Below are 15,729 nucleotides of genomic sequence, written 5' to 3' on the forward strand. Positions count from 1 at the left end.
GAAACAGAACATCTGGCAGCAAAATTTCCATGACATCGGGCAGAAATCAAATCTATATTTTCTCCATTCTTATCATAAGTGCAAATAAAACTGTGAAAAATGCTGAACATGTGCTCAGTTAATGACGACAGCTAACAAGCAGATCAATTTTAGATATTTTCTGTCTATCCCAATAACAGCAAATTAAAAATTCTTCAAAAAGAAAACAGGATATCCAATCAGTTTTGAGATACCTGGATTTTGTAATTAATATGTAATAGATTCTTTCACTGCATTCGACAGAACGGCAAGACAACCCATACTAGCATCAGCCATAAAAAAGAAAGTACTAATACTATGGAACAAATTTCCTGAAGTGCCCACATCTCTTTCAGAGAGGATCTTGCTCTCTTCTTTTTCCAGCTAACATGCTATTTGCACTCACTGCACCAAAATTCTTCTAGTAATCAATGATGCCAATTTTCAGTGAGGCATGAAAGATCCTGGATGTCTTGTTTAATTCACAAAATGTTATTATGTTGTTAGTTAATTTTTCATTGACTATATATCTACCACTAAGGTCTTTGTCTGATACTCAGAACTATACTTTTACTATCACCCTCTAACTCACTAACCTCAGTGACTGAGGGATGCTTAACCCAATATTCAGCAGTAACAATGTATCTTTATGTTTATCAGAAATCCTCTCATTAAGGGCACGATAAGAACTGAACTATCATATTCAAGGAAGACCATAAAAACCAAACAGCAAGAGGAAAAAGAAAAGTAGGGCACAAGGAAAGCCACAAAATCCCAATAGGCAATCCCTTACCAGTAACATCTTCCCACCCCCAACCCCAGGCACTCTCACAGCAAAATGCAGGCATTCCTCATCACCTGCCCCAAGCTTCTCCTAAATTAAGACGCTGAGTAAGACTGGCAAGATCTGGCTCCCATTTCATTATTTCAATTTGGCTAAGTTTTCACCAAACCTATACTGTATCGAAAACACGTGCAGTTCCAGGTCATAACATCAAAGGACTGCTACATCTTCAGAACGAGGGATGCAGCTGGATCTGTCTGTTGTTATAAGTATTAATAAGGCCAATTAATGTTTTTAATTATTAGATGGTATTTAGTCAAATGCAGGAGTCCTCATCATTGACTAGGTCTCTATCCAACAGGGAAAAGGATTTTGATTTTTTTTTAAACTTCCTCAAAGTGAGTGATGACCTTGATTCTATGCTTTGCCAGTCTTACATTTCATACTGAAAATAATTACTGGAGTTACCTGGATCTTTTCCCAAGTCTAAGGCAGCAGCAGCAGTAATAAATATTTATATAATGTTAGGTAATCAAAACGCTTCTGAGAATTTGGCAAAATACCATCCTCAAATGATTTATTCAACATCTTTCTCATGAGGACTCTTTAAAAGCTTTTAAAAATTCTATTTTTTTCCTCCTAGCCTTTGAGTCATGCCACTGACCACTGAGGCTATCATCAGTAATACCTTCTGCCCCACAAATTGATTCTATTTCCTTCTGCATATTATCTGTTTTGAGAGCTCCATTTCTTCAAATGGGCTACTAACTCTGTGCTCAGCAGCTGCCATCTGAATACAAAGAATAACATTTCTAAAAGCTGTATTAATATTCTGAAGAATAATCTGTCCTCTGTATGTCAGGGCATATTTTATTACCATACTATTACACATCAGTAGCCTTTAGAGATTAAAATAGACCAGAAAAATTAATACATTTAACTCAAGTTTCTATTAGCTTTGTTACAGGGGTATAGGTTGTAGCCATGTTGGTCTAAGGACATAGGCAGAGAAGGTTCTTTGGGTGAATCTGGTATCTTTTATTAGACCAACTTAAATAGTTGGAAAGCAATTTTTAAGCAAGCTTTCGGGTTCAAAAATCCTTCGTCAGGTTAAGGAAGTTTCAGCAGTTGGTGTGTGCTCTTCCTGGATGGAGTGAAAAGTAAAGCCAGAGGCTGGGCATACAAGACAGGTAGTCAGTGAAGATGTAGACTGGGGAGTCAATGGGTGAGAGAGAGGCTGGGTGGTGAGGAGACAAGGGGGATGAATAGTGGAGAAGTACCTGGGGAGTCAGATGTCAGGCAGGTTATAATGTGTCATCAATCCAATGTCTATAGTTAGTATCTGATTTTTAGTATCCAGGAGGTTGATGAAGTGAAGTTCATAGTCACCCATTGACTCCCCAGTCTATATCTTCACTGACTGCCTGTCTTGTATGCATACCAGCCCAGCCTCTGGCTTCTTTACTTTTCACTCCATCCAGGAAGAGCACATACCAACTGCTGAAACTTCCTTAACCTGACAAAGGATTTTTGAACCCGAAAGCTTGCTTAAAAATTGCTTTCCAACTATTTAAGTTGGTCTAATAAAAGATATCAAATTCACCCAAAGAACCTTGTCTGCCTATTAGCTTCGTTCATGTTCCTAGTAGCAGCACTGTGCATCTGCACTAACACTATTTAATTATTTTGCATATGTGCTTGTGTATACAGTTACTGCAATGGTATGCCTCACTGAATTCTCCTGTTCTATGGAAAAGAATGGTAGTTGAAAACTAAAGGCCTGATACCATGTACACAGTCTTACTGACTCCTGTTTTTGCAAAAGCAGAACCTGTGTTCCCATTTAACACCAAGTGTCACAGTAACCACACAGACAGATTTTTCCATTGACATCACATTTTCATCTTACCTGAAAAAAAAAGAAAGCTTGACCAAACCAATAATGCATTATAGTAATTTGAGCTGCATCAAATTTCAATGGTGTCCAGATGCATCTTGTCATTATCAGTTGAATTAGCAGACAAAACACCAGAACTGGCAAGTTATGGGGTCTAAACAGCAGAGCCACTAGGAGAACCAATCCACTATATATTTCCCATAAGCCTGTAATTTTTGTCTTGGAGTCTGTAGAGATAACCTGTGACCTGAGTAAATCTTTGGTACCAGTGAAAATTATGCCAAGGACAAAGACATAAACAAAACGAGCTTCAATAATTCCCCTAAAAAAAAAAAAACAAAAAAAAAGTGTCAGAAAGAGGAGTTACTCATCTGTAGCTGTTTCACAAGTTAAAAAAAAAACCTTTTTCAATACAAGAACAAAACAAATATGATTCTGCCAAACAAGTCATATTCCACTGCAATTACTGCAAAATTGTTCAAACACCTTTCAAATTCAGTAATTTAAAAATATTCTTCAAATATAAATTACACTACCAACAAAACCACTGGGGCAAAGAATATGGGCTAGTAAAAAAAACAAGACACAAAACTAGTATTACAGTTAGCTGTCGGTATTGTTCACATTATGTTCCACAAAAACTCATTAACATAAATTGAAAGCTATATACACTACATTATTATTTTAAATATGACAATAAAATTCATAATAATAAAGCAATGTTGACAAGTTTTTTCAGACAAATAATTATCATTTAAAAAATAACAGCACATTTAGACTTGGAAGAGCTTATCAAAATGTTGTATCTACCAGCATACTTTTCTTTCTCAGCCGATCATGGAAGGAGAGGATAGATGGAACGGACTTAGAAAACCCAGCATTGTGGACACACACATTACACACTCTCTCCCCAGTTTTATAAGATGCAGAGTTAAGTACACTGCCGGCAAAGACTTTGTTGCTTTAATCTTTCATGCATGAACTACATTCACTGGAAAGAGGTTACTGTTAAGTTTATGATTTTAAACACACCAGAGTTAGGAAACAGAGAAGTTAAATGTTCACAAAATAATCTGAGTTCGTTGGTCAGCTAACAGGGGTGGGCAAAATATGGCCCGCGGGCCACATCTGACCCACCAGGCCATTCCATCCGGCCCATGGGGCCCCTAAAAATTTAAAGAAAATTATTATCTGCCCATAGCTGCCTGTCAAAGACGACGAGGTGGCAGCAGCAGCAGGACCCAAGAGGAGCCAGCAGTAGGACTGAGCAGCGGTAGGACCTGCCTGGCCCCACCACCCCCAGCCCCCAACCAGAAAGTTCTGTGGCTTCTGGCCTGGTGACCCTTTGGCTGTTCCCCACCCCTCCTCTGTCTGAGTGGAAACTCAGATCAAATCAGATGGAGGGAGGAGGGGAAACCACTGAAATCAGCCCATGTTGCAGGGCTCACGCCGGGCCAGGTTGGTCTCATGCCTTGTTATGCGGTCCCGGCCACGCAGCTAGGAACCGCATGGTGCTGGCTGGGATGGGCTGGAGCCGGAGCAGTAGGTAGGCAGGCAAAGAGGAATGGCAGTGGCAGCACGTGGGAAACAGCAACAGCAATGGTGGGTGGGCAGGCACGTGGGAGAGAAAGTAGGGAAGCAGCAGGGGACAGGCAGCAGTGACGGTTGGCGGTGTCAGTGGGCGGGAGCATGAGGCCTGTGCCGCTGCCCTAAGAACAGTGGGGGCCCAGGGTGGGATGGCAGGAGGGCGCAGCCTGAGCACAGGGTCCACCTGGCTCCATCTCATGAAGCTTACATGCAGTCTGTCCAAGTGGCTTGCCTCTGGGGGGAGTTGTGCACATGGAAGCCAGCAGCTCAGCCCCACTCACTACTATGCACAGGTCTTGGGGAACAGCAGGGAACCCTGCGCTATGGAGCTGGGCTGCCTCCACCCTTCTCCCTGTCACACTTGCTGAGCCCCATTAGCTCCACCAGTAGCTTCACTGTGGAAGGCTTGGTGGGGCTGGCCCTGCACACTGCCACCACCTGTGGCTGGGAATTAGGTTGGGAGCATGGAGAGTTGCGTGCAATGGGGCTGGGTGGGACTGGCCCCACTCACCGCCATCACATGCAGCTCCAGGGACTGGCATACTCCAGCAGCTCAAAGGATGTCTCCCTCCAACCGCACCCACACATACACCCGCACCCTTCCACACATTGCACCCCCACCATTCCCCCAAACACATTTAACAACCTCCCACACGTACTCCCACCCCACCCACCATAACCCCACACCCTCCCACAGCCTCACCCCAACCACATACTCCACACCCATTCCCCATCACCCACACTCACCCACTCCCTCCCACATATACTCCTTTACCCCCACCCACAATATATAAGAGTAGGACTGTATTTTGAGCTATTATGCAATTGCCTTTGGATACACTATGCAAACACATAAATCAGGACAACAATATTTTTAAATAAAATTACAATAAGTTACAGTAGATGTGTTTTTTAGTATATGGTTTGGTTTTTTCCCTGGTTTCAAGATGGCAACACTCTCCACACCAAAAGGAGTACTTCCAGGGCAAAGGCAGGGACTTCCAGGGGCAAAGGTCAGGGGTTAAAAGTGGGAGTTCTGGTCCCAAGGTGGTGACCAAGAGGTGGGGCACCTGTAAAGGGGGAGGGCTACCCTTGTGGCCCTCGACAGCTCACCAAAACTGATTAAGTGGCCTTCCAGCCGAAATAATTTTCTGCCCCATCATATAACACAGTAATCAGATTAATTTTTATTCCATTAAATATAAAAGCAACCACAACAGCATGGCTTAGTAATGCTTTAAAAGCATTTACAAGAAACCCTTGCCATCTGTGGGTTCCAGGGATCCCCGCGAATGGGGAAATCCACGAATACATTAATGAACAGTGGCAGGAGTATGGTGGCACCAAGTGTGCAGCTCCCGCAGACACTGCCGGAGCTGTTAGCAATGGCAGGGGAGCATGCGTGAAGAGAGCGTGTGCAGGGAGAAAGCATGGGTTCAAATATTTACACAGCAAATATCTGAAACTGTGAATCACAAATCTGTGAATGGCGAGTGTTTTCTGTATTTATTTAATTTCTCAAATTTAGTGCTGTGTCAAGAAAAATTGTGTTTCTTTCTCATGTAACATACTTACATTTTTAAGAACAGTTGTGCCAATTAATCTTGGTTTAAGTTTCTGTCTGTGATATTTTACTGAAAAGTACAATAAGTACATATACAGTGATTAAAAGTTCAAAAAAATGGCTGTCTAAAACCAAATTCTGAAATTTCATATTTAGGCACTTAAAGAGGCCCAATTTATAAGTCCTTGTACTTAAGGGCACAGGGTTAGAAATTTTTATGGTTGAGCTACTACTAGGAACTACTCAAATTGCAATTTTACAGAAATCACAAAATCCAGCACTGCCAGCAAAATTGGCCAATGCCTGTGAAATCTGCAGGGGGAAAAAAACAATTTACTGATAATAAAATGCTGGCTCCCCAGAGAGAGCCAGCAGTCCTCATGGTGCTACAGCGAGGCTATGCAGCAAAGCCACCTGTCTCACTGTGCCAGGCCTAAAATCTTGCTTCAGGAGTCTCCCTCAGTGAGGGAGCCCAAGGCACACAGACCCTGCAAACCTTGGGAGTGCTTTGCCCACACTAATATTACTGGGTGCTTCTTTCAGCCCAAAGCATCCCAAGACAGTATCAGATAGAACTGAGGGAAAATAAGAAGACAAAGTCCACCGGCCAAGCTGGGAGTGGAAGGCCTCCCCCCTCTCTCAACAGTAGCACAGCAAGGCAAGCTGTAACCCAATACCTTTATTGATGATGGGGTGGGAGGTGGGTAGAATGAAGAAGTCTGAATACATTTTGAGCAAACAAAAGCAATCTGAGTCTTACAAAGTCTGGTATAGCTACCCTTTTAAGACATGACTGGCCTAGACATAATTCCCAACTCCTGGCTAGTTTCCAGGTTTTTACTTACAGAAAATCACCAGACAGAAGCCTGGAGCAGTTGCTTGAGGTCTTCCTGCCAGAAGGAAAAGAGAGATCCCATCCTCCCCCTAGGAATTTTATCTGGCCAGATCCCCGACGGACCAGCCTGATCCAAGAAGAAAGCCAAGAGAGAGAGGATCACCTGGGCTGACCCACGTGAGGGGCAAAAAATGGGGGAGGGAATTTCTTCACAATTTTAACTACCACCTACAATTGATATCATAGTTACCCCAGTAAAGTGATCTTCCTTCTTCATTTTCCATTTAACATTCCCTTAATGAAAAGCTAAAGTATCACACTGAAGAGAGTTCATAATAGAGCACAGATTTTTAAAAGATCAGAATGACTCTTGGTCTCAAGTAGTAATAAGCAGGAGAGGTTGCAAGCATCCTAAAAATTAATTAGTGCTCCACTATTCATTGGACAAACTGGATCAAAATTCATGTCAGAGTGGACTAACTTGCAATCATCCAAACAGTCAAATATTCAATATATTAAACATTGCCAAAATATTAAAATGCTTTTGAGAAATAATGAGTCTTTCCACTACCCACAGTGAGAGACAGAAAGAAAGAGATATCTCTAAGGAGTACTAGTCATTCTATATAGTAGTTATGCATGAACACGCTTTGTTGTAGAGAACCCATAATCAATTAAAAACATAAAACAGAGTTCAGGTCAGAGGTGCTCAAACAGTGGAAGTTCAGATCACAACACCAAACTGTTCCGACTGGAAAAGCTGTTCATAAGGAACAAACTTATCAAAAAATCTCCTGAAACAAAACAAATCAAAGCAAAATCTCTCTCTCAAATGCATACCATATTTCCCATCTTCATAAAATCCAACCTTGCACTAGCACCAAAACCATTCTTAGCAGGTGACTTGATGCCTAAATTTCATTTCCATATAAAGGAAACAACAGAAATATGAGGAAGGAAAAACACTGGCAAAGGGCAGCCAACCTGTGGCACGTGCACAACACGCAGGCAGCCTGTGTGTGGCACCTGGCAAATCAAGACAAGCAGTACAGTGGCAGAGGGCAGGAAGCAGAACGCAGAGTAGCATTAGTAAGTTTTGGATGTAATAATATTCTACAGAAGCAACAAAGAAAACTAAAGAAATCCTACATTAATGATATGAAGGCACAAACATCCACCCACCATCACTAACCTTTGAAGACAAGTTTTTCTGATAAATCTGTGAAAAATAAAACTAAGAGCTACAAGCTAATCTTTGCTTGCACACTGTATTTTAAGGCGTATTTCCCACTGACTGCCTGTTCATATGAAAAGCCAGATAATTTATTCTTTTCTTGTCAACAAAGAAATTAGCCAGTTTCTATTAAACATTATCACCGAATGAAAGTGATTTTTTCTAGTTAGTCTTGATAGACACTATTGAGACTTTCTTACAAAAAAATTATTTCACCTGGGGGGTTTTGGATCTCATCTAAAAAATTCATTCCTTAAGGTTTTCTTTTCTTCTTCCTCCTTATACAGTAAATGAATAGTCCTCCTCACAAAGAATGTATAATTTAAGTTAATGATGCGATGCAAGTCATCGCTGAAACAATCAAATACACCTGGTGGTCAAGCACTGGAACAAGCTACCTAGAAAAAATGTGGAATCGCCATTCTTGAAAATTTTCAAGAATGGGTTAGACAGGCATTTGGCTGGGATGGTTTAGTCAGTAACCATCTTGCTTTAAGCAGAGGGCTAGACTAGATGATTTTGTGAGGTCCCTTATAACCCTAGTTTCTTAAGATCCTACCAGGATTACCAACTATCCATAAATTTATAACTTCCCATAAAGAAACAAGCTAAACATTTCTGTCTGTAAAGTCTGTAATAAAAATGAGCCTTCCATAAAAATTAAGCAAAAAACTTAAGCTCACTGAAAATCCGTGGCTGGAAGGAGGTGAGTAGGCATGCTTGAAGCAAGAAGTGCCATATAGTGTCCAAGTGGGAGCACAGCACTGCGCAGGAAGTATTTTTCTCAAGGCTTAGCCTTAGCCTCTCCTCCCTGCATTGTACCCAAGGGTGCCAACTGGGTCCCTTTGGCCATCTCTTGCCTGTTACAGCTGCTTGCCTGGGAAGTACTGGGGGCAGGGGTGGAGACAACTGTGTGGCTGTCTGGAGGGAGAGAGGCTGAAGGCAGGGGTCTGTGCTTGCACACAGAGGACATGCTTGGCATGGGTAAGGTGGGTCAGGGGGGCATCAGGGTGTGGTAGCAAGCAGTAGCATAACTAGGGCAGGGAGCGGGACTTAGAGTGGGCACCGGTATGGCCCCTCTGCCAACAGAAATTTTTTCTACAGCAGGGGCAACTCTTTGCAGTCCAGCAATAGGGAAGTAGGCAGATCCAGCCCTGTGTCCAGTAACATATCTGTGGGGCAAGATGGTGAGCAAGGCAAGCAGAATGTGTTCCCCCCCACCAAGGCCTTGCTGTGGGAGACAAAATCCAGCACCCAAAAGTATACCTGGGCAGGGAAAGAGAAGTGAATGGGGTACCAAGAGCTCCCTGTGGAGTCCACACTAGTGGACTAGTGTGCAGCAAGCCCATCCCTCAGCTACAGCAGCCAAGTTTACACTGTTACAGCAAGAGTTGCAGCAGCTGCAGCAAGAGCACAGAGAGCAGGGGCAGGTAAGATTTCACTCCCCATCTGGCAATGATCTATACGCATCGCGGCAGTAAGTCTCATGCAGGATTTGCAAGAGGGCCTTTTGGTTTGGACTTGCAGCCAATGGGCTCAGATCCACCTCTCCTCTATACAGAAACCTGCCTGTTCCTCTTTGTTGCCACTACGCTGGCAGCAAAGGCAGGGACAGATGTAGCCTTTGAAGAAGGTCAGCAGCCATGAACAGACTTACTGCTCCCTGCTGTGCCCTCCAGCTACATTGCTTCAAAAATGACTGTAGTTCCACATAGTAGCATGCTCATGAGCCAGGGGTATGACAGGAGGCTGCACATTCTAGGGCTCCATTCCCCTCCTTCCCCTGAAATGACGGAGAGCTGAGGAGCAGAGCTGAGTACCTGCACTTTGCACCTTTGGTCTTACAGGGACTGCTGCAACCTGTGCAGCCAAACGTCAGTGAGCACTTCCCTGTACACTCTGCCTCCACTCGCCTAGAGAGACTCCCACTTCACCATCAATACCGGAGAGGCACAGGGCCTGTAGTCTCCAGGCTATGGTAGAACAGCAGTGAAGAGCAGACGTGGAGTGCACAGGAGAGCTCTGCTGGGGGTGGAGGAGCGCAAGGAGAGTAAGGGAACAGTGTACTGTGGGATGTTGGAGGACCAAGCTCTCCCCTGTCATGCTCCGTAGGTTTTGCATTCATTTTGAAGTGTTTCTAAATAGAACTTGTTTCTTATAGGGTTATATTTAGAGCACTTGCAAAATTTTTGCAGAGCTTCAAAGGGTGTGTACATCTGTCCACTTGCTCTTTGGAGAGCTTCAAAGGCAATCAAAGTCTTTCAATGTTACATCTGTCTCAAAGGTGAAACTGGAAGTAAACACTCTTGTATGGCATCAGAAACGGCCTTGTCAAAAACAAAAGAGAAGCAAACTGCACATTAGCATTACAAAATACACTGATAAGATTTCCCTTTTTATTGAACCATTTACCTTTTGGGTTTACTGTAACAACAGCACAAAGAGGATGTGTATCCCCAAATTAATAGCAGCCTTTTAAAGGCAAAAAATACTATTTGACAACCTTTTTCAAAGTTTGGAAGAACTCAAAAAAAAGTCAAACAGTATCAACTAAACTCAAAGAAATTCCATTGTTCTTTTACAGTACGGTACTCATTCTACCAAACTGTTCAATTAAGTGGCTTTTGGCAAGTGACCAACTGAAGATTAACTGGAAAATGCTACACTTAAATAGAAGTTTTATACTCTTAATGAGAAGTGAAAGCTAAATGAAAACTATTGCATACAGCAATATTAAGGGGTACACGTAACTCAATACCACAAATGCATCATGAGAAAAGACATTAAAAAAGTACAGTATCACATGAAATCAAATTATGCAATAGGCAAGACACTGAGATGACACTAGCACAACTCATGAATTTATCTAGACACTTTCAGACATCTAAATGAACCAACTGTATCCAATGCTAGTTCATAAATTTTTCATAATTATAAATTAAAAATGAGGCTAAGATGTCTCAGAAAATTATACTTAAAGTCTGAGGGGGATGATATCAAATTTTAATACTGTTAAAGCCAGTTGGCTCCCATCCAATATACTTGGGGGAAAAAGTTTCAGATTTAAGAAAACCTGATGCTTTCCTGTTACGTAGTTTTTACAGTATCCATGAATGAAGCACAAGGTATGGCTCTACAAATCTGCAGCGCTCCACCATATACAAATTCAGGTTTAATCTATTACTACTCCAAAATTACTTGCAAGAGGGCTTATTTGTTTTTCAGGATCTCACATCTCCCCATGTCAATGCTCACATTGACTGATTTCATCTATGGCTTCATGTTACAACTACCTTTGTCAAGATGATAGAGGCCACAGAGGAAAGAGAATGTAACCCAACCTCTGAGGACACCCTAATAGGTTGAAGAGATTCAGCAAGAAAGTTCTACTTCATTTATCAAAAGCATTCATAGAAGCTGAAGATAAAAGGCACCTAATTAGGTCAACTTCTTTCCACTAACCAGTGTAAAATTGACATCCCTTATCTCAGTATCTCAGGATATTCTATTGTCATTATCCTCATAGAAATCATTTAAATATATTTATAAAACTTAGATGGAAAAGTAACAGCTTCAGATGTTTACCTGCAGGAAATGGCTTCAATAAAAGCTATGATGTAACCAGCTGAGGAAGGTTTAGACTCAAAATTATCTCCAAATAAATGCATCTTCTGACAGTGAAACACTGTCATTACTTTGTTCGGGTTGCTATATAATAGTCAATTTTCCCATTGGGCATCCTGCATTATTTTAGATAGGTCCTCTGAGGGAAAGTGGGGGTCTAAATTATACCCTCAGAAATGTTTAATTTGAAGGTTATCTTAGCAAAAGCCACATAAGATAGTGCTTGCTTTAATGGCCTCTTCCTTATCCATCTCCCAGCAGCAGTCACACTTGGAGATGGAAGGTTACCTTTAGTGGAATTGAAGGGAGAAAATATCATATGAGGGACTCTCCATGCCACATTAAAAAGTCCAGCAGCAGGAGAAAGCTTACTGAACTAGTTACTCCTTTCCCCTAACAGTAACTAGCTTAAGAGAGGCACCCACTACTTAGCAGCCAAGAGTAGTAGAGACTGGTCCTGCTCTGTACTAGGGCACACTGGGCAGGTACAGACATTACACTTTTACTAGTATGAAGTGCTTAGAAACTGGTCTATACCCATAACAGAACAGAAGTTCAGCACACGTAGACTGATTTAAAAATGACAGAACGTGGTCTAAGATTCCCCCCACAAAGGGTGAACATAAGTGCTGTTTGGTATCAATCTAAATTATACCGCCTACAGAAAACTATGTAACTTGGATCGATTCTGTCTCTGGCTTTTTGAATGTCTGTACCTAGCCCTCCAGTATTACAGATCTGAACTTGTTTCCAATCACTTACACCAGTTTATGTGTAATTTCTGTTCCTAGCCCAAGAGGCCCTGCTGTTCAGCAAGAAAACTCAGTGGTAGAGAGCTAAAAAGTGTGCTATGGGGGAAGGAAAAAGAAGAGGGGATCCCATAAACATAACACCTACATCAAGGGGCATGGTGGTGAAGCAGTTAAAGTACCTTGCTCTGGTTCTGAAGGCATACTAAGCTACCCTCAGTTGACCCAGCTATAAATGAGTACCTGGTCATTCATGGTGAGGAGTCAAAAGTGACCCCATTACTCCCTTATGCATAGCTGGTGTAGAGACACTGGTGTTTTAACCACATTGGCCCAACGGGCCATGAGGCTGGGGCTGACCTCTGACTTGACATCTACATCAAAAGCAAAATCAGATAACTAACACAACTGGTGTCAAATATGTTCTAAATTGCTATATGTTCATTAGCTGTATAAAAAGCAACAAGGACATTGTACTTTTCTTTATGACACCAAAAGTTCACCACCAAAATTCCTTTAAAAGTTTCCAAATGTCTTTCTACTTTTTACCATTGTTTACGCTGGCAACAGAGCCTAGAGTTAAGGTGGCCTAAAATCACATTTTAAGACTGTTTTCAGTGGTTTAAAAATAGGAGTGGGGGGCTGATTTTCACTTTTGATTTTGACTTCTGCAGTTCAATTCCTCATCTATTACACAGGAATTGTTTACCATAGGTGTCATGAACATAAATTAATATTAGTGAAGCACTGGTATGCTATGGTGATGGACACTAAAGAAAATCCTCTGAGGAAATAACTGCATTCATTTCATGGTATTGGTGGCGTGCATTAAATAAGGCACTGGGTATCATACTGAATAATGATGGATAAACTGAAACACTGAACAGTACCCATTCACTGGACACTATCTATCTTATATACTGAAGGAGTACAAGGAAAAACTGAGTAGAAAAAAAGACTCTATGTCGGGTCACAAACTTATGGTCCATGGACCAGATCTGGCCCATGGAGCCACTGAATCTGGCTCATGGAGCTGGATCCTCAGTCCACATTTGTGCCTAACAGCAAGGATCTGTGTCTGAGCCAGCTCTAGTCCAACGTGGACCAAGTGATTTCAGGAGCACATCAGCAGTGGAAGACCTGCCTGCACCTATGCAAGGGCTAGGGAGCTCCACCCATGCCACCACTGCTTTCCTCAACCACTCATTCCCCAGCTGCAACACAGGTGCAGTTTCCACCCAGAGGGGAGCTGTGTTGGAGCCAGTCAGCTTCCAACTGTGTCTATGTGGCAGCTGCAAGGGAGAGGGAGAGTGGGGAAAAGCAGCAGCCATACAGATAATTTGCAGATGCTGGTCCCTGGGCAGTTCTCCATCAGATTGAAGTTGCACCCATACCACAGCTAGGGAGCAGAGGGCTGGGAGAAGCAGTGGCAGCACAGGCACAGCTCCCAGGTGCCTGGCTCTAGCAGGGGTGCAAGGAAAGACCCGCACCACTGACATGAAGATGCAGCATTAATAAAAGTGTTTCCAACAGATCAAAGGTCATGAATATTTCCCCCTATTCAGCACTGTGTTCAGTTCTGGGGCCCTGTTACAGGGTGCTTGGAGTGCCTGTCACTATAAGAAGAGAAGCTGCCAGGGCACATCCACATGAAATGCTACATAATCATAGCATTAGCGAGCACTAACCATGATGCTGCCACTACTGCACTGTAAGGTCAAAAATGACCTGTGTGCTACCAGAACTGTGCAGTACCAATTGCGCATTCAGGGACATGCATAGATGCACCCACTGAGAAGCTGCCTGCAGGTGGCAAAGGGGTGCTGATTAGGATGCCAGCTGACCAGAAGGGAGCCAGGTTTGAAGCATTTAAGCCCAAGGCCTGAACTGGTCAGGCTGCCTAGCCCTGAGCACCACAAGCAGAAGAGCTCCTAGCAGCAGGGCTCCTGCCTTAATATCTGAACTGGGGGTAAGCACTGGGGGCTTGTGGAAAGGACTGAAGGGGAGGTATGGAGGTCCCAACGAGCCCAGAGAGAAAGAGGGGCCAGAAGAATAGAGGGCCTGGGGCCCAGAGGGAGAGAGCCTGAGCTCATTGACAGATGGAACAGGCCTTGGAAGAGACAGGCCTGGGACCCAGATGGAAAGAGCCTGAGCCTAAAGTGGTGAGTGTCAGCAAGGCCAAGGAAGCCCAAAAGTTTCACTGGTCCCCAAGTGGGTCCAAGGCCCAGAAGGGCCAAAGGCCGAGTAAAGGGCCACAGGTGATGACTGGCAGAGCCAGAGGAGCCCAGGAGTCTCAGCTGGCTTCGAAGCAGCTCAGAGAGGGGCCAAAGACTGGGAGTCACAGCTGGAGACCAAGGGGGCCAACAAGCCCACAACCCAAGAGGGGCAAGGACTGCGGGCTAGAAGCCCATAGCTCAGGAAGGGCATGGGTTAGTAGATCATCTGTGAGACAGTAGAGCCCATGTAATTAACCTCAGGAGCCAGAGAGTGAGACTACACTTGGGAAGGCCTGAGGCAGCCTCACTTTTTCTAAAAAATTAACATCAAGGTGTGGTGGGAGAGTGAAGGGAAGATTGTCCAAGGGCAAGCATGAGTTAGCAAGGGCTGCACAGCCACCAGGGGTAGTGCAACCACCCCTGGGACAAGCACTTGCTACAGCCCCCATTTACAGAAAAGATGAGGACAAATTGGAGAGAGTCCAGCAGAGGGCAATGAAAATGGGTAGGGTGCTGAAGCATATGACTTGCAAGAAGAGGCTGTGGGAACTGACTTATTTAGTCTGGAGAAGAGAAGACTGAGGAGGGATTTGATAGCATCATTCAACTACCTGAAGGGTGGTTCCAGAGAGGATGGAGATAGACTGTTCTCAGTGCTGACAAATAACAGAACAAGGAACAATGATCTTCTGTTGCAGCAAAGGAAGTTTAGGTTAAATATATTAGGAAGAACCACTTGCTTACTAGGAGGGCAGTAAAGCACTAGAACAGGTTACCCAGAGAGGCTATGGAATCTCCATCCTTGAAGGTTTTTAAGACCTGGCTGAATAACAAAGTCCTGGCTGGGATTATCTAGTTGTGGATGGTCCTACTTTGAACAGGAGGTTGGACTAGATGACCTCCTGAGGTCCCTTCCAACCCTAATTTTCTATTATTCTATGCTATCCAGCCTGCACTGGACAAAATCTGGGTTGTTCCAGCCTACAGCATACAAAATGTTCTGTGTAATTAATTAGTTCACATTACACAGCAATGTATGTACAGAAAGAAAGTGAATTAGGTTTACACAAGTAAATCTAACCCTAACTTTCCCACTTTTGGAATAGGTGACTTTGCAACCTTACCATTCTTTTAACATAGTTTTATATGTAATGCAATATAAGCCCTACATTTCCTCATATTATGGTGATATGAGTACATTAACTTGATGATCACATAGCA

The 15,729-nt window shown here is 43.1% G+C and overlaps 1 protein-coding gene across 4 annotated transcripts in view; it reads right to left on the minus strand.

Annotated features, from left to right (window-relative positions):
- PIGG (phosphatidylinositol glycan anchor biosynthesis class G (EMM blood group)) overlaps nucleotides 1–15,729 on the minus strand; it is a 184,460-nt gene that overhangs the window by 50,507 nt on the left and 118,224 nt on the right. For all 4 annotated transcript variants that reach the window (XM_090038961.1, XM_090038962.1, XM_090038958.1 and 1 more), the window contains one exon: nucleotides 2,712–3,021. In XM_090038961.1, the coding sequence (XP_089895087.1) occupies nucleotides 2,712–3,021 (310 nt within the window). The remainder of the gene's footprint in view (nucleotides 1–2,711; nucleotides 3,022–15,729) is intronic.

Source organism: Crocodylus siamensis, chromosome 3 (assembly GCF_052110815.1).
Source record: "Crocodylus siamensis isolate JL-2025a chromosome 3, ASM5211081v1, whole genome shotgun sequence".
NCBI lineage: Eukaryota > Metazoa > Chordata > Crocodylia > Crocodylidae > Crocodylus > Crocodylus siamensis.